General features: G+C 55.6%; 1 protein-coding gene and 2 long non-coding RNA genes across 4 annotated transcripts in view; 1 reads left to right on the forward strand and 2 right to left on the reverse strand.

Annotated features, from left to right (window-relative positions):
- The first annotated feature begins 210 nt into the window (after nucleotides 1-210).
- Nucleotides 211-8,067, forward strand: LOC111754860 (uncharacterized). The gene is made up of 3 exons (XR_002789535.2): nucleotides 211-995; nucleotides 1,808-2,259; nucleotides 7,735-8,067. It is a non-coding gene; the product is annotated as an uncharacterized LOC111754860 (long non-coding RNA).
- Nucleotides 1,602-4,327, reverse strand: LOC134470613 (uncharacterized). Its single transcript, XR_010039611.1, has 2 exons — nucleotides 3,604-4,327; nucleotides 1,602-2,390 (listed from the first exon to the last, which is right to left on the reverse strand). It is a non-coding gene; the product is annotated as an uncharacterized LOC134470613 (long non-coding RNA).
- A 1,478-nt stretch (nucleotides 8,068-9,545) lies between the features above and the next one.
- The window catches only part of Cfap251 (cilia and flagella associated protein 251), a 48,558-nt gene continuing 39,484 nt past the window's right edge, over nucleotides 9,546-18,619 (reverse strand). Inside the window, exons 18-22 of one of the 2 annotated variants that reach the window (XM_063225580.1) lie at nucleotides 17,826-17,916; nucleotides 17,515-17,658; nucleotides 11,718-11,946; nucleotides 10,956-11,057; nucleotides 9,546-9,771 (exon numbers count right to left, since the gene is read on the reverse strand). In XM_063225580.1, the coding sequence (XP_063081650.1) occupies nucleotides 9,659-9,771; nucleotides 10,956-11,057; nucleotides 11,718-11,946; nucleotides 17,515-17,658; nucleotides 17,826-17,916 (679 nt within the window). In that variant the 3' untranslated portion in view covers nucleotides 9,546-9,658. Of the gene's footprint in view, nucleotides 9,772-10,955; nucleotides 11,058-11,717; nucleotides 11,959-17,514; nucleotides 17,659-17,825; nucleotides 17,917-18,619 lie in introns of both variants that reach the window. The other variant, XM_063225579.1, reaches the window with a different exon arrangement.

The raw sequence follows: 18,619 nt of genomic DNA on the forward strand, positions 1-18,619 counted from the left end.
TCTCTCGGCACAGACGCGCACACGCACACGCGCACTCACACACTCACACACGCACACACTCACGCGCGCGCACACACACACACACATACACACACAAAGCCTGTGCGCCGCGCGCCCGGGGCCCAGTGCGCACGCGCCAGGCGCCAGCTGCACCAGGCAGGGGGAGCAGCGCCGCCGCGGTCTCCGGCCGTGCGGCCTCCGAGTGCCATCGGCTCCCCAACCCCCGCAGCCCCGGGGAGCCGCACCCCGACTTTTCAAGCCTGGGGCCCGCCCGATCCCCGGGACGCGAACATCTCGAGCACGTGGGGCGGGGTGGGGGGAGCTGCCTGGGAACCGAGGCCGCAGGTGCCCGGGGGACCCTGGGGACCGCGGGTGGCAGCGCAAGGGCGCATTCCAGGGAGCCGGCTCGGCGCCGCGCGCCCCGCCCGAGTTGGTGCGGTGATGCAAGTTTGCTGTGGGCTCTGCACTTAGCGGAGTTGACGGAGGTGGCTCCGGACGCGGGGGCTCCCAGAGGAGGTGACACGAGGCTCCGCTCAACTGCTCCGCTGCCAGGGGACAGGCACCTGCCCCACGCCTTGTTGCATTTTTGGAAAAGTAGGATCGCAGGAAAGGTGGTCGGAGCCCCGCGATGATGGGCCAGCAGTATCACAGGACGCTTCCCTCCAGGAGATGTGGCCTTGTCCTGGATCAAGGGAGGGGGCGCGAGGCAATCTTCAGGAGCTCCAGATGGGTGGGAGGGCAGGTTGAGGCCAGGTACTGCCCCTGGGCAGGTGGCCCTGCAGGTGACAAGAACTAGGAGAAAGACTTCTGAGGGTCTCTCCCACCTCCTTGGCCTCATGTCAGGATCTGTGGGGGCAGCTGCAAGACTCAGAATGACCAGGTGCCACAGCCGTGCACAGCTACACCCCCACTGATCAGACCATGGCCAATACCTGCCTAGGTGGATGCTAGGAAAAGGAGAGCCCACTTGGGGAGCTGAACTCTCCCCACACCAGGTATTGCAGGGGGACAGAGCCACCCCTCCACACACACACACACAAAGTTGAGGCTGCTGCTGGGTGCAGTAGCAATACCAAGCAGGTTACCCGGGGTTTTGGAGTGGGAGACTGGGGAAATGTGGGAAATTTCAGGCCTTTTCCCATCTTGAAATGCAAGTTCCCAGTGTGAAAAGTGAACATAACAATGCAGGGCATAGTGGCTCACGCCAGTAATCCCAGCACTTGGGAGGCTGAAGCAGGATTGCCACGAGTTTGAGGGCAGCCTGGGCTACACAGTGAGACCTGACTCAAAGAAAATAAGAACAACTGCTGGTCACGATGGTGCATGTTTGTAATCTCGGCACTTGTGGAGGTTGAGGCAGGAGAATGGAAAGTTCAAGCCCACTCTGGGTAATTTAGCAACTTAGCAAGAACTTGTCCCAGAAAAGCAAAGAAAGTCTCGGGAGGTAGCTCATGGCAAAGATCCTGGGTCTAATATCCAGAACCATAAGTAAAATAAATCAACTGACAAGTAGGTAAATGTGTATTTCCACACGGTAAAGTACTATTCAGCCATGGAAAGTAGCGAACAGATGCTAGATACAAGTTCGAAAACATGCTAAGTGTGGTAGTCAGGAAAACAATTTAATACAGGATACATAATTTATAGAATTATTTTATAGTAGTCACCCAAAAGTGCAGGAAATCTATCCACACACTGAAGATCCCAAAGAATCCAGCTGAGGGCCTGGATCCCATGACAATACCCTCATAAATCCTCATGGAGGCCCAAAGCCCATGACAATGACTCATGCAAGTCTTTTTCACAGATCTCCACTGGGAAGGCCTAAAGTTCATCGGTGGAAGCTAGAAAGTCTGTGCTAGCAGGATGAAGGGTCTGTGCCAGCAGGGATCTGCACTGGAACCAGGAAGTGATGCTCAAAATAAGGACCAGGGTCTCCAAAAAAGTACCACAGCCAGCCTCAGCAACAGAGAGGTTCTAAGCTTCTCCGAAAATGAGGACAGCAGAATACAGCCAGCATGACAAGCTCCTTCAGGAGATCCCACAGCAACAGAAGAACCAACAGCGCCTCTTCATCCTCTCTAGGTCTCCTTTCTATGTGGCTGACCTGACCATCCTCAGGTGGGCCTCCAACACCCAGCATCGCGCTGACCCAGTTCAGCTGGTGTTACACGGTGACCACCAGCTGTCAGTGCTCTCCACTAAGTGAAAGAGGCCGGGCTCACAAGGACAGGTACTGTAGGATTCCACGGACAAGAGGTGAGTTATCTGGGCCCATCTGCAGGGCCAGCAAACAGGCAGGTAGTGCCAGGGGCTGAGGATGTGACAGACAGTGAAGAGGCCGCCCTGGGGCATGGAGCTTCCTTTTAGGGTGATGCGAGACCTGTGAACTAGAGAGGACGAAGTTGTTAACTCTGAATATCCCAAGTTTTCAGTGAATTGTACACTTGCAATTGGTTGCAGTGATCAGTTCTATGTTGCGTATATTTGAAACCCAAAGTCAGGTGTGCGGACACACCGTAATCCTAGCACTCAGCTGGCTGAGGCAAGAGAATCACAGGATCAAACCCAGCCTGTGCAACCTAGCAACCCTGTGAAACCCTGGCACCACCTGCTGGTGCCCTTCAGACAGAGCTGTGAGGTGACCAGTGTACTATTTACCCAGCCTCTGGACTCTTTTCTGTTACCCGTCTGGTCCTTGAAGGTGTCGTATTTTTGGTCCCTGATTAAACCATAAACTTTCTCCCCCCCCCAAAAAAAAATAATTTAAGACGGGGTCTCCCTAGGTAGATCAGGCTGGACTTGAACTCATTATGTAGCCCAGACTGGCCTGGAACTTATGGCCTCAGCCTCCAGAGGTGCTGAGATGAGAGGCATCTGCCACCACACTTGGCTCGAATATTTTTCCTAAATCTAATATGTCACTTTTTATAGATTCCTGGCCCTGCAGATATTTCTAAGCTTCTTCCTTTCAACAAGGCCCAGCTGTTTTAGAGGTTGTGTCTGAGGACACTGATATCTGACATATCTGAGGTTTTGCCTCTCCACACCAGGTTCGTGGTGTCACGTTTCTTTGTGACGCACCTAGCTCTCTTAGACTATGCTGGACACTGTATTTTAAAATTTATTTATAGGGATAATTGGAGGCTTCCCTGCCCAGATGATTTATATTTGCTTCTGAGATCCCTGCTCATCCGGGAGACCTTCATCAGAGCTCAGGGCTGTGGTTCCCTGACCACGCCAGCCACGCAAGTGCCAGTCTGCCTTGGGCGGAGCCTGGACCAGCTCCTGCTGGCTTACAGGTTGTGCTTCTTTTTTGTTGGTTTATTTGGCTTTTTGAGACAGGGTCTCATTATGTAGTTGAGGCTGGCTGTGAACTCCCTAAGTAGCCCAGGCTAGTCTTGAATTCACAACAGTCTTCCTGCCTCAGCCTCCTGAGTGCTGGGATTACAAGATGGGCACCACTGTGCTGGGCAGTTTGTGATTCTGAGCTCTGAGTGTTTCCAGTTTGAAGTCTCTGGGGTGGGAGGACTGACTGGTAAATACTGTGGTAGGGACCCGCTCTCCCAGCCTCATGAGAGCTGATCTTGAACATTTACTTACCTGCAGCACCTGGAAGGGTTTCTGGGCCAGGGCTGTATCACAGGAAAGATCTCCTGCTGAGCGTGGGCTTTGGACTTTAGTTTTCTGGCCTCTTGCTCCACAGAACCACTCAGAGTCAAGTTCAGATCTCCTGGGGTTGGTAAACACCTGCAGGCTTGATGTGGTTTTCTTGCTGTGTATCTCTTGATGTTTCTTTTCAAGTTTTTCCATTTTGTTTCATTTTGTTTTTAAGGCAGGGTCTTGCTCTGTAGTCCAAACTAGCACTGAACTCACTCATGTTGATCTTAAGCTCGTGGTGATCCTCCTGCCTCAGCCTCCTGAATACTGGGATTACTGAACCACTCTGCCTAGCTGGGTAATAACATTGTCAACACATTAAGAGTAAAAGAAGTGAGCTCACTATTGCTCATGTTAAGTGTTTTCACCTCTCTTTGCCCAATCTCTAAAACAGGGGTTAAAACAGTGACACCAGCCTTGTAGCCTGGTCAAGACCCTATGAGAAGGGGCTGGGGATTTAGCTCAGCGGCATAAGCGCCTGCCTTGCAAGCAGCTAGTCGTGAGTTCGATCCCCGGTACCAATCAAAAGGAAAAAGACCAAAAAAAAGACCCTATGAGGTGAGGACAGCTTGGGAACAACATCACACTGGAAAGTGTTTGCTAAGTGCAGGAGCCAGTACAAGGCAGCCTTGCGAAGACTCACTCCAGCGTGGGCCCACTCCTCAACTCCGAATCCATACTGCTGGGGGGGGGGGGTGTCGGGGGGTCTTCCAGGGCGCAGCTGCTCACCACCAAGGCTGGAAGCATTTCCCAGCCAGGAGTAGTGGGCTCTGGGGCTCCTCCGTCCCCAGGTGGGGATGGGGCCCGAAGTCGGCCTCAGGAGGCCTGCGCCGTGCAGATTGGCTCGGGCTGCTCCTTGATCCCTGGGGAATGAGCTTGGCCACCACACAGTGGGGCAGCACAAGGTCCCAGCCTCACGGTGCCGTGCGTTGCACATGGGCTGGGGAAACCTGGGGAGCAGCTCTGTGGGCCCCAAACGCTGCAGTGAGCCTCTCTGCATACTTTTTTTTTCTTGCCTATGACCACAATTATGAAAAGAGCACCAGCCCACAGACCAGCCGGCCGGCGCTTTGCCTGTTCACCCACGCATCCAATGGCTGGCCGGAGGGGTCCCTGGAAACGGAGGCACAGGGGTGGGTGTGACACTCAGGGCGGGCACAGGCTTATCAGGCACGAGGCCCTGGGTTCTGTCCCCAGCACTGCATGGCAATGATGACCACAGAGGCGTGGATAACAGCTCCAAATACTCTTTTAAAAGTGAGCGGCTCAACATGGAAACTGCATCTCTTCGCACACAGGCTCGGTAAATTCTTATGCGCTGGGGATTGAACTCAGGGGCTAACGCACACTGGGCAACCGCTCACAGCATTTTTTTAGGCCAGGTCTTGCTAAGTTGCCCCAGTAGCCCGTAGCACACTGCAGAGGAAAGCGTGCCCTCTGCGCGGTCTCCTGTGGTGGGAACCATAGCTGGGAACACTCACTTCTTGCACCAGATTGGCTGGTGCTGGCCCACGCTCCAGTCCGTCAGCCCCTTCGAGTAGGAAATGCTGATGCCCTGCAGCTCCTCCTCGGGAGCACATATCTCTGCTCCAGGCCAGGAAACTCCTCCAGACTTGGTGGTTGGGAAGCAGAGACAAGGAGGAGCCAGGGTTCCAACAGCCCCATCCAAGGCCCCTCGAGGCCACGCCCCTCGAGGCCACGCCCCCAGACTCCCATGGAAGGCCACGACCATACGCTGTCCTACAATACCACACCCTCAAAGCCACGCCCCCAAGCCTGCCCAGAAGGCCACACCCCTCAAAGACTAGGCCATGCCCACGGCCTCACTTCCCGGCACAAGCTCCCACCCCTCTCAGAGGTCACTGCTACCCAAGGGGGTCACAGGCTGGCATCCCTCCAGGACCAACTTCCACATAAATCGGATCCTGCAGTACACGGTCTCTCACATGCTGTGTTCTCAGGTCCCGCCTCCCACGCAGTAGCACACACCAACAGCTGAGAGACATTCCATGCCATCAGTGTACCCCAGTATCTGCTCACTCACTGACAGATGCTGGGTTATTTCCACTTTTTAATTACCATGAGCACAGCTGCTAGGAAAGTTAGTGTTCAAGTTCTTCCTGTGGGTGCCCATTTTCCTTTCTCTTGGCTGCAAATCAAGGCAGGCAATTGCTGGGTCATGTGGGGATTCTCCATTTAACAGTTCCAGGATCTGCTAGCTGCTCTGAGCACAACATCATGCTGCATTCCCAGCAGCCATGTGAGAGGGTTCCAGCTTCTTCATATCCTCGCCAACACTTGTTACTGTCTATCTTTTTATTTAGCCAACCTGGAGCAGGTGAAAGGGTACCTAATCTTTCGTTTGTTTTTGGGACAAAAAACGCTATGCAGCCCAGGCTGCCTGAGTAGCTGGCATTACAGGCCTGCACCACCCACCCTGCCTCAAGGTAGCCTTTGTGTATTGTGTGGAGGTGGGTGGCTCTTGAGACAAAGTCTCACTATGTAGTCCAGGCTGGGCCTCAAACCCTTGGTGTTCCTCCTGCCTCAGCCTCCCAGGTGCTGGAGTAACAGCCCTGTACCATCACGCCCCACCCAATGAAACCTTCTACAGCAAGGTTCATGCTTTGTTTCACAGCTCAGGAGTCCACACACCCTACTGAGACACCATGCTGTCTCCTGGAAAAAGAGAGGAAAGCTGGGAGTGGTGGCCCATGCCTGTAATCTCAGCATTTGGTAGGCTGAGGCAGGAGGGTCACCTCCAGTCGGAGGGCAGCCACATAGTGAGAAGCTGTCTCAAAAACAGAAAGGTAGAGATGACTGACACAACCTTGCAGAAGGATAAGTAGGTGTCTGGCACAGCCTTAACGTGTTTCAGGCTGCATTTGGCACCAACAGTGGGGGGTTTGCGTGTGCATGTGTGACTGCAGGAAGAGACAAGGGGTCAGAGAAAACTGTTTGCACGTGTGTGCACATGTGTGTGTCTGCATGTGTGTGCAAGTGTGTGTGTGTGCCATTCTAGAGACTGAACCCAGGGCCTCTGCACTGAACTACACCCCAGCACCTTGACATTTTCTGACATCAGAGTAAGGGGGAGGGGCAGGAAGGTCCGTCCCCTTCCCCCTGGGTGACTCGGGCACGGCTGCTCCTGGTGCCAGCAGTGATTCCAGACTCTGAAGAGAGGCAGTGACACCAGCCCTTCGTCTGAGGCTGGTAAGCACTGACATGCGGCCACTCAGTCCCTGCCCTGAGAGGTAACTGTCCTGCTGCCGGTGACAAAAGCGGGTTTCCGGCTTTGGACTCTTGGTGCTGGGGTGCAGCCTGCTCCCTCCCCTCCTCCTCACCTCCTCGATAAACCTGAGGAGCCTGGTTGTGATGCAGCAGGAGGAGGAGGCCACCTGCTGCCATCCCCAGGGCCCCGGGTCTGTGTGTCACAGTCATTTGTGAAGACACTGCCCGGGGGACTGTGGCCAAATCCCCGAAGGACACCGGCTCCTCGAAAACACCTGTGTCCAAGGCAGCGACAGCTGGGGGACACAGATGTTCCTGAGATCCACTTCCTCTGTGTCACCTCAACGTCCAGGTGGGCAGGGAGGGAAGGGACGGGAATGGCAGGCACTGGTGGCTTGGAAATCATCCACTGGAGAATGAAAAGCTGCAGGGTGGGGCGTGAAAGTGATACAGAGACTCAGGAGGCTGAAGCAGGAGGGTCACGGGTTCCGGGCCAGTCTGGGTAACTTAGTAAGGCCCTGTCTCAAAGCTAAATAACAAGAAAAGGGTTGGGGACGTAGAGCAGCACCCCCTGGGCTCACTCCCAGTCCCCCCGCCAAAAAAAGGAAGGAATATATATATATATTAAACTTTTCTTTGTGTGTATATCTGAGGCAGGGGCTGGATATGTAGTTCAGGCTGGTCCTGAACTGTAGCTCAGTGTGGCCTTAAACTCAAGGAGATCCTCCCGCCTCAGCCTCCCAATGCTGGAATCACAGGTGCACACTGGCGTGCCCTGCTTTGACCCTACATCTCGATGCATAAACCCTGTCTCTGTCTCTTCGTCCTCCTTTCCTGTTGTCCCAGTTTCGTCATTTCTGCTTGCTGAGGAGTCTGCGCTCTCTCTGCCACCCATCCTGAGCTCCGATGTCGCACAGGGGACCAACAACCACGCCCCTGCAGGAGGGGTCCTCACAGCGGCCAACAATGCTTGCGGCTAAGGACAGACTCTGGTGGTGTCCAGCCTCTGTCCAACTCTGCAGAGGACAAGAAGTCACTTGAGAGCCCCGGTTCCCTAAAATGTCCCCAGGAACTTCCGACCCGGCTTGGCGCTATGTCTCCTAAGCCCACAGCTGCAAAACTGATTCATAAGGCTTGTTTTTCTTGGTGTGATTTTTAAAGAACAAAGTGTAAATCCGATTTTGAAGTGTGTGACGTGCTCTGTTGAGTGGTCGCCTGCCCCAGTCGCTGTGACACAGGCTGGCTTGGGGCAGCCGGCTTGGCTCCGTGTTCCAGAATGTTCTGAAGACAACTGGCCACATTGCCAGCTGGATGCCGTGGTCAGGGACGCCGTGAATTGGGCTTTCCCTGGGGAAGGCCAGGCTGGTGTGGACGAGTACTTGGGGCCGAGTGTGCTGGGGGCCATAGCTGGCACATTTGCCCGGATGCGCATTTAGCTCTATTTCTGTGTACCGAGAGGCACAGAGCGGCTAGGGCACTTCCTTCTCCCTCGGCTGGCTCTGGTCCATGCAAAAGGGTCCAGCGACAGGTCAGTGACACCCCGCCTGTGGCTCCCAAGCGGTCAGTGTGAGCGAGGCTGGGCAACCCATGCCTCCGTGGAGACTGTGCCTGGACAAGAGGCTGTGATGTGTCCTAGCGTGAAGGTTACACGGCAGAGCTGAGGCACAAACCCCAAAGCATCAGACACCCCGAACTGTGCTGTGCAGAAGCTCTTTCCGTCTGGCCCTCTGCAGGCTGCAGTGCGATCTCACCTCTGCGAGCCCAGCCCAGCACTCAGGTACTCCCCACACTTCCCGCCAGGATCACACTCACGCATCCCCCAGCCACTCCCCTCCTCACCCGTGAATAAAACCTGGGTTCAGCCCTGGGTCGAGGCCTTTGTTCCGGGTCTTTACAACCCTAGCTGGATTTAGGACCCCCTGGCTCTCCACCCCTATAAACATGCCTCAGTGTCTATACACTCTCTCTGTGGCTTGCACTGGAAGTGGTAGATTGGAATTAATTATTGGAATTTCAGTAACTTTCCCCTGGGATCAAATGTGGACTCCTCTGGACTGAGGCGAGCTCCTGAAGGGCTCTCTATGTTTGCCAGGCACGGTGTTGGACTTCTATGATCTCAGCAGTTGGGAGGCTGAAGCAGGAGGATCTCCAAGACTCTGAGGGCGCCTGGAGCCCCATAACAAGTTGAAGGGCAGTCTGACTTACATATCGGGACCATCTACAAAATAAGTAAACAAAAACCCACCACAAACTGGGCAGTAACCTCCCCTAAACGTCCAGAGCTGGGAAACCGGCCCCTGATTTTGTCCACTGTACATTTGGAGACCCAGCGGGGTCCAGGGTGGTGAGGCGACTGTGCTGGCCAGAGTGGGGTGTAAGGGGAGACGCTGGCCTCCTGTGGGGCGTGAGAGGCTGTGTGCGGCTTCTGGGCCAGGTGCAGCCTGGCTCTTTCTTCTCTGTGGCGGTTGTAACAGATCAGGCTTGGCCGGTGATGCTTGTCGTAATGGCCACACACAGCTGCCAGATGCCCCCCAAGAAGCCTCTGAGGCACCCGGCCCACCCAGCCTCAGGACAGGCAGGGCCACACGCATCCCCATCACCAGGAGGCCTGCAGTGGAGCAGGCCTGGCCTCCCCAGGCACTGGCCGATGCAGGTGCTCGGTCTCTAAGAATCCATGTTTAATGCCTGAAGTTGGCAGCCTTAGAGGGGCAGGGATGGGGGGACATGTGGAGGCGCACAGTCCTTTGTGCCTGGAATACTGTCCCCAGCCTCAGGGGCCGTCCTCCCCGGGGTCTTCCGAGATGGTGAGGCCAAGAATCTCGCTCGCAAATATTTCCGCGGTGATTTCTTCAGGAAGTTCCTCTTCGAGGCAGATTTCGGATCCTAGCCCAACAAGGAACAAAGCATATGACTTCCCCGCAATGAGGCTTTTTTATGCTGAGGATTTCCTAAAAACCAGGAAATGACACTAAACGAAAGAGAGATTACTCTGTGCTATGCTTTGTCTTTTTTTTTTTTTTTTTTTTTTTTGATATAGGGTCTCACTATGTAGCCCGGACTGGCCTCAAACTCAGGGATCCTCCTGCCTCAGCCTCCTGAGTGACAGGGGTGCGTCACCATGCCGGACTCTATGCTTTGTTTCTGATTCCCTGAAAAGGCCTGGTGGGAGTTGGTCTGCGCTCCTCCCTTGCAGGATGCAGCATCTTAGCAATCTCTGCAGACCGAGTGGGAGCAGTGGCGTGTGGGCTTCCGGCCTCCAAGGCATGTGGCCTTCCGGGATGTAAGGGCTGAGACTCTGGCTCCAAGGCCAGAAGCACCCACAGAACGGGGCAGCAGAGCCTGCAGGCTGGAGGTGACCACCAGACACCCTGAAGCCAGCCGGGCCCCGGAGCCCAGGGGTCTGACATCAGGAAGGGACACTGGGAGAGCGGGGGCCTCTCCTGTTCATCCTCGCCCCTGACCTTGGTCCTGAGTGGGAGCTGGGTGAACGCAGCCCACACGGGCCCATGGCGAGGGTGGACTGGCTCCTGCGCCTCCTTCTCAGCCAAGGCCCCAGGCCCAGGGGACTAGAGAACAGCACAGAGGCTACAGCAGGAAGGGGCAGGGAGAGGGGATGTTCGTATGGGGTTGCGTGTGTGCACGTGTGTGTGTGAGTATGCACTTGTGCACGCGTGCCTGTGCCTGAGGCCTCACACATCCTAGCCAAGGGCTCAGTCCATCAGGACCTTTGAGAACACAGCAGGGCTGTGGTGGTGCCCGCTGTAATCTCAGCACTTGGGAGGCTGAGGCAGGAGGACTGTCGCAATTTGGAGGACAGCCTGGGCTACCCAGTGAGACACTGCTTAAAATCCAGAGAGAGAGAGAGAGAGAGAACTTTAAAGGGCCAGCTGCCCCAAACCATCCCCCGGCCTCCACACTGTGCCTTGGCCTTGGGGCGCACGTTCACCCAGCCCAGCTGGAGACGCCAGCAGCAGGTCAGTGGGAGGTGGTGGGGGACTGAGGACAGTGGGGCGCCGATGGGAAGCAGAGAACCCGTCCCCAGCGGGTCAGTGCCCCGGCCGCCCTACCTCTGCCCGCCAAGGCTGCAGGCTCCGATTTCCAGCCCTCCGGGTTCAGGCCCAGCAGTGTGGCGAAGCAGTCAGTCAGCTCCTCCTTGGTCATGTGCTCACCTGCGGTGCAGAACCCAAGACCACCTTTCAGCTCCAGGGCTTGCGGGGAGCAGCTCGTTGTCCGGCGAAGAAAGACCCAGCCTGGCTTTCCTCCAGGCTCCCTCCTCTCTGGTCTGCTCTAGTTTTTCTGTTTCAGTTTGGTTGGTTTTTTGAGACAGGGTCTCACTGTGTAGCCCAGGCTGGCCTCAAGCTCACAGGGATCCTCCTGTCTCAGCCTCCTGAGTACTGGCATTTCAGGAGTGTACCACGGTGCCTGGCTTTGGACCCTCTGTAATTTGACTGAGATAAGCAGGTCCCACACAGAGAAAGCCTCCCCGACTCTTCCACATCAAATAAAACAGCAGTGCTGTGGCTTTTTTCACCAATGCCTCCCAGCACCAGGTATGTCGGTACACACCCGTGATCCCAGCACTCGGGAGGCTGAGGCAGGAGGATCTCCAAGAGTATAAGGTCAGCCTGAACTACAGTGAGGCACTGTCACAAACAGACAGACAAACAAACTGCAGGATCAAATGCATCCCCAGCTCACAAGAGCCCTGGCGTCCGGGAGGCGGTGCCTGTGCTTCAGTGCTACATATGAGGACGCTGAGGTGGCACGGCACCAAGGCGCAAGGTCCCAGGTGCTGGGACAGGTCCCGGCCCAGGGAGGTCCCCTGTCACCTCTGGTGAGCAGCAGCTCCAGGAACTCCTCCCTGCCCAGCGCGCTCTCGCCCTGCGCGTTGGGGGCGCCCAGCACAGCGAGGCTCTGCCTGATGCCTTGCAGGGTGTTGCCGAAGGGCGGCCTGTGGTTGACGTACACCTTGAGGAAGTCGGGCAGGTTGATTTTGTCGATCAGCTTTCCCGTGTCCGCGTACTCGCTGAATCTGATCTCGTTAAACATGTCCTCAATCTGCGGGACAGACTGGAAGGTCAGGCGCCCATGTCGGGCGCTCTTCCTGCCTCTGCCTCCTGACCACCCTCAAGGCTTGATTAGAAATAGGGTCCCCGGAGCCAGGAGGGGGCACACACCGGCAATCTCAGCGACCCAGGAGGCTGAGGCAGGAGGATCACAGGTTCACACTCAGCCTGAGGAGTTCAGTGAGACCCTACCTCAAAGAATAAAAAAGACTGGGGGTGTAACTCAGCAGCAGAGCACCCTGGGTTCAATCCCCAGGACAAAACGAAACAAAACAAAACACAAAAACACGACAGAGGGTCACAGGAGCTGACATTAGTCAAATGAGGCCACAAGGTCTCCCTGGAGAAGGGCGGCTTTCAGCCCAGGATGGCAGGAACCGGGGACAGACGAAAGGAGAAGGGGACACGGGCGCTGGAGAAGGACAGTTCCAAGGACGAGGGCACCAGAGGGAGAGCAGGCTTCTCCCTGAAGGGTCGCAGGGAGCCTGGCCCTGCTGGCGCCTCCCTTCTGGATTCCACGAGAGCTAATTTCTTATTTTCAGAGGGAGACCTTATCTCAAAAGACAGACACGAGGCAGGAGGAGGATCACTGTGAGTTCGAGACCAGCCTGGGCTACAAAGTGAGCTCAAGGCCGGCCTGAACCGCACAGTGAGAGTCTGTCTCACAAAGACAGGGGAAAAAAAAAAAAGAAGAAAAAAGAAAGACAGACAGAACGAAACCATCTTCAAAATTTAGAAATGAGTTTGGCTGAATAAAGAAATAAGTCAGCAGGAAACTCAAATACTAGAGCCGTGAGCCTAGTAAGCTGAAGACCATTAACTGCACCAAACTCTCTTCCTCTTTTTTTGTTCCACTTTTCTCCATTTTACGTGTACAAGATGACGTGTGCTGTGCATGTTAACTTACGGGGCGTAATTTTTAAAATAAACACTGAGGAAGCTATCAGTCACCGGGAAGACCAACAAAACTGCCTTGGGGAGCCAGGCCAAGCGAGAGAGGGGGAGAAAGACGCGGTGACTAAAGTCGGACCAGAGTGACGTCAGCTGTGACCCCAGGAGGCCCGCTGCGAACACCTGGACCCACAGGTGTCACCACCCAGACGACGGGACGGACTCCCAGGAACGGCCACAAGGGACCACAGGGACTCAGGAGGACACAGATGACCGGCCAGACCTCTGCCCGGGAGAGAGGGAACTAGCGATCCCTTAAAAATCCCTCCCTGTGGTACTGGGCTGTAACCAGGGCCTCTGCTCTGAGCTACATCGCCTGCTCTGGTTTGTTTATTTGTGACAAAGTTTTGCTAGGTCACTAAATTCCTGGGCTGGGCCCAGTTTGCCACTCTCCTGCTTCAGCTTCCAAGATTTCTGGAATTATAGGCCACTAAGCCTAGCATGAATTAGTTATTAAATTAATTCATTAATTTTTTTTGAGACACAGTTTTATTATGTAGTTGGGGCTAGATCTTGAAATCAATATGTAGCCCAGGCTGGTCTCCAACTCAAGGTGATCTTCCCGCCTCGGTCCCTGAGTGCTGGGATTATAGGCTTGCGCCATCACACCTGGCTCTTAATTAGTAATTTAAAACTTCCCACAAAGAAAAGGAACAGATGGCTTCCCTGCTGAAATTTACCAAGTACTTAACGAGAAATACAGTACTGGTCTCCCCACAGCTCTTCCAAAAACAGAAAAAAAAGGAGGGGCTGAATAAAATTAAAACACATCCCACACACTGCTGCCATGAAAAGGAGCATACTCGTGGCAGGAAATGCACCTTAAACATGTGCGCTCTGGGCGGGTGGGGCGGTGCACACCTGTGGTCCCAGCACTCAGGAGGCTGAGGCAGGACGATCGCTGCCGCTTTCCTAGAGCCACATGTGGGTAAGTCCCCCGCCACCCCCAGCCCTGTGTCCGCATCTCCAAGAAGGGCTCACATAGTCACTGCACGATTTGTTCCTTTGTTTTTGAGACAGGGTCTCCTCGTGTAGCCCAGGCTGGTCTCAGACTGGAGCCGATCCTCCGGCCTCACTCAGCCCAGTGAGCTGGGATTACAGGTGTGCACCACCACGCCCGGCTTCTAATTAAGTTTTATGTCTCTCTATTAAAAGGGACTCTGTGTATGTAACCCTGGCTGGTTGGGTTTCTACAGAAGGCCAGCTGTGGGCCATGGGGCGGCTTCCTGTGCATGATGAGTGTCTCTCCACACTGACCCTGTCCCAAACACTCAGATGCACAGGGCACAGTCCTGTGTTACAGGTGCTGCCCACGCCCCCACCCTCTCCTGCCGTCCCCTGATGCTTCCTCGCTGGCGGGGAGGCCTCGGGCTGGGAGCTGTGCTGTCTGACCACCTCCAGAGACCAGAAGAGCCCCCTCTGTTGCTGGTTATTTATTTATGTACCTATTTTGGTACTGAGAGTTGAGCTCAGGGCCTTTGCACTGAGCTACATCTCTGGTCCTTTTTAGATTTTGTTTTTCATTTTGAAGCAGGGTCTCTCTAAAAGATGATAAATTTCCCACACCTGGCTGGAACTTGGGATCCTTCTGCCTCAGCCTTCTAGAGTGCTGGGGTTCCAGGGTGCCCCTTCTGCTATCTATGCATCACGCTTCGATCACAACTACCTGCCCCTTCTCCGGCAGCCACACCCTTCCTATCCCCAGGGGGGGTTCCGAGTCCTCCACCGGGTGCCACGGAGCTACAGATCATTCTGATCCCTCATGTACTTGCTTTTCCTCTTCCAGCGCTGGAGACTGAACCCAGGGCCTCACGGATGCCAGGCGAGGGCTCTACTGCTGGCTCCGTTCCCAGCTCTTTTTATTTTTAATTTGATACTGGCTCTCGCTAAGTCACACAGGCCACCTCAAGCTCGCCATCCTCCTGCCTCAGCCTCCCAGGCAGCCAGGCTCACGGTGTGTGCCGACGGGCCCAGGGATTCATCCTTTCTGTAGGGACCAAGCCCCCGCCGCACTGCAGCCGTGGCCTTCGCAGTGTGCGAGGCCGAGGTGGAAGGAACACGCATTGGTCTTCCCCAGTTTCTCAGGTGGAAGATTCGCCGCTGACCTCGGAGCCTGGGCGCCTGGCTTTTCCTTTCTGTGTGAAGCGGAGCTTTCGCCTCCTCAGTTAAAGGGAGCACTCATGGCCTCTCCCTGCCACATCCAGCTGCCGGCCTCAGTCTGCTCACAGCTCAGGCCATTAAGCAAAGGAGTCTGACAAGGACCCGGGCTCCACGGCAGACTGGGCACAGGGGCAGCGGCTCAGTGCCTAACCCACAGGCGGTGCCCAGCGCGGGACTCGCTGAGCAAAGGGAAGGGATGGTTCGGGGCTCCGCAGGACGTGAAAGGAAGGTGCAAGCTTTCATCACACACTCAGGGGTGGTGGCGCACACCTGTAATCCCAGTACTTGTCATGAGTTCGAGGACAGCCTGGGCTACATAGCAAGACTCTGTCTCAAAGAAATAAAATATGAGAGAGAGAGATCTGAATGACCAGTCCTACACCTTGTCCCAAGTCACAGTTGAGAGTCCATGGGATGCCTATAGCTCCAAAATGTTGCTCCTGCCTCTGCACCCTGGGGTGCAGATGGATTCTGGGGGAATCAAGAAATCATGAATGGAAAATAGCCTGGCAATTCCTCAGGCAGACACAGAGTTACATAGCAATTCCTATCTGAGGTCCGTACTTAAGAGAGATAAAGCCACACACACACACACACACACACACACACACACACACACACACACATGCTATACCGGAACATTCTCAGCAGCAGTGTTCAAAACATCCCAGCGTGGAAATGTTTTGAATGGCTAGAGAAGACGTGGCACATTCCTGTGGGCCAGTGGAATACTCTGCAGCCATAAAAAGGACAGAGGACTGACTGGGCTGCGACCAGGCAAACCTTGCAGACATCAAGCAGAGTGAGAGAAGGCAGACACAGCAGGTCACACACTGTGTGGTTCCCTGAACATAAAACCCCAGGACGGGCAGATCCTGAGAGGTGGTACTGGGAGTAGATTGGTGGTGCAGGGAGGGTCGCGAAGCAGCTGCTAACACCAACGCTCTGTTCTTGGGAGCTGAGTGACCGCACACGGCCCGCCTCGCTCAGAGCTCAAGCGCACAAGAGGACCAAGCCGCAGGGCAGTCAGCACCCCACTTAGCACGCAGGGTCGCTCCAGAGAGTAGAGTGGGCTGCGGCTGCCTGCAGGGACAGGGACAGCACTGGCAACGCCTGCAGTCTTTCCTGAGGGCTCAGGGCCTTCCAGGATTTCTCTAGATGCTCTCAGTGAGATCGACAGAAACAGCTTTGTGTCACTCTGGCCTGTCTGCAGGGACTTGCTGCTGGCTTCTCTCTCTCTCTCTGTCTCTCACTCTGGCCCTGTGGCCAGGCAGCCTCCCTGGATGCTGCGCAGCTTCTCTGGCATCAGGGTATGAATTCCCCAGTCTACTTTAGAGGCCCCATCTGCAAAGCGCAAACAATCCCGTTCCTTAGTCCCCAGCAGGGCCAAGCTGCCGTGACTGGCTCGGGTTCTGCTCCTCTGGGGGACCTGTGGAGCTATGTCACTTGGCTGTCCCTGCCTGGGCTTTGAGGATCGGGTGCTGATCTTCTGGCGTGGTTCTATTTGTTTTTTTGTCTTTTTGAGACAGGGTGTCACTATGCAGTTCAGGCTGCCTTGAACTCACCATAACTCAGGTCAGCCTTGAACTCATGGAGATCTTCCTGCCTCAGCCTCTTGCATCCAGGGCTAACACAAATGCACCACCAAGCCTGGCTAAAACCTGGTATTTCTGAGGCTCTCACCAGGACTCAGCTCTGGGGCTGTGGGCTCCAACAGCGCCCGTCTCTGGGTGCCACCTGGAGAATGAAAGTCGCCCAGAGCACACAGAATAGGTGGTTCTGGGTGAGCACCACAGCCACAAGAAGTGACTGGAGCCACAGCTCGTTTCCCCAGAGGGTCCTGGTCACCAAGGAGGGACATTGGGTCCTAGCGGGGTCTCGGGCTGTGTGACACGCTTTCTGTGTGTGTGAAAGCCACTGGCAGTAGGCCTTACAGTTCATACTCTCTGACCCCGTAATTCTTAATCATTTAAAAAGTCTTTGAAATCCACACCCAGAGATGCCCATCCCAGCCGCATCTCTGCCCAACTCTGAGCTAGCGATGCTTCGTTTCAGTGCACAGTTGCGCTGGTGTGGTGGCACACACCTGTGATCCCAGCACTCAGGAGGCTGAGGCAGGAGGATTGCTGAGTTTGAGGCCAGCCTGAACTGCATAGCAGTTTTGTAAACAAAAACAAACGTCCATATTCATACCCTGCTGGCTTGGTCCTCAGCCAGCAAGGGCAGAACCCGCACTGCAACCGACACCACACTTCCCAACAGAAACCGCCCCGGACACGGCCTGGGTCTCCCCCATAAGTTCCTTGCTCAAGAGCGCCCCTGAAATGCCCAGAACTTATTTTTTTCTTATCTTTATTTAAGTAAAAAATTGCTCAATCTCTACACCGACCTCTGCAGCTCCCAGAGGCCTTTGCACCGACAGTGCCCGACACCCTCCTCCTCCTCCTACCTTCTCCTCGGACGGGTAGAAGCCAATGGCCCTCATGACGAAGGGGACCTCGGCCAGGCAGATGTGATCGGACACCTTCCTGGTCTCCATGGTGTCGATGCCCTGGCTGCGGATCTGCGAGTAGAAGAAATAGTCCTCCAGCTCCTGCAGGGGACACCAAGGCTGTGGTCAGTGTGGCCAGCGGATGTAGCCCCAGAGGCCGAGCGGGGGCTTCTAGAGAGTTCCCGGGAGGGGCCGGGAGAGGGCTTGGCAGGAGGCAACGCCGGGGCCCGGGCACCACCACGTCCCCAGCCCTGACCCCGCAAGGTTACCCTGTAGAATTTTCCTTCTCTGCCGCCAGGCACCAGGCCGTAGAACGGGGTCAGGTCCTCACCCCCAAGGGACACGGCGGCCTCCAGCGCACTGGGCAGTGAGAGAGACGGGGCGTTAGGGCAGCCTGGCCCGGGCTGCAACGGCAGATGAGGCCTCTGTGCGTGGGGAGAGACGGCCCTGTCCCTCCGTGACCAGCCCAGGACGGCAAACTGATTTCAAGCTCGGAGCTTGGTGGCACAGGACTCCTGCCTGAGTGACAGCAGAGACTGGCACCCCGGGCCGCTGTCACCTTGGGGACCACGCTGCTCCCGTCTGCAGCACTCCTCTGCCCAAGCTGTGCTCTCTCCAGCCAGGAGCCGAGGTTGGGACAGTACAGAGGCTGCTGCCACCACTGATGGCTGCTGTAAAAACTTGGGGACCGCGGGGACCTGCTCTAGGCTGGTAAAAATAACCCTGTGCTCTTCATCTCGGGGTCACGGACTCCAAAAATAGGCCCTGGGATTGCAGAAGACCTACTTTCCAGACGGCAGACCTTCCCGGTGGGAAGGCTGTGGGTCGCAGCCACTGCCCTGGCTCAGAGCCAGCCCCGCCCAGGCCTTGCGGTGGGGACAAGCGGCTAGACCGGTCCTGAGGGCAAATCCCAGTTCTGCCCATGGCTGGCCCAGGAAGGCTTGGGGACAGGGTTTTTGTTAGTTTTGATTTTTTGAGATGGTGCTCAAAACCTTGCAATCCCACACTGGGGACTGCGGGTGGGGGTGCTGTGTCCCTGTCCCCACCACCAAGGAAGCCACAC

This window comes from Cavia porcellus, unplaced genomic scaffold (genome assembly GCF_034190915.1).
Source record: "Cavia porcellus strain 051 isolate PalLab524CR breed Dunkin Hartley unplaced genomic scaffold, mCavPor4.1 scaffold_16, whole genome shotgun sequence".
Lineage (NCBI taxonomy): Eukaryota > Metazoa > Chordata > Mammalia > Rodentia > Caviidae > Cavia > Cavia porcellus.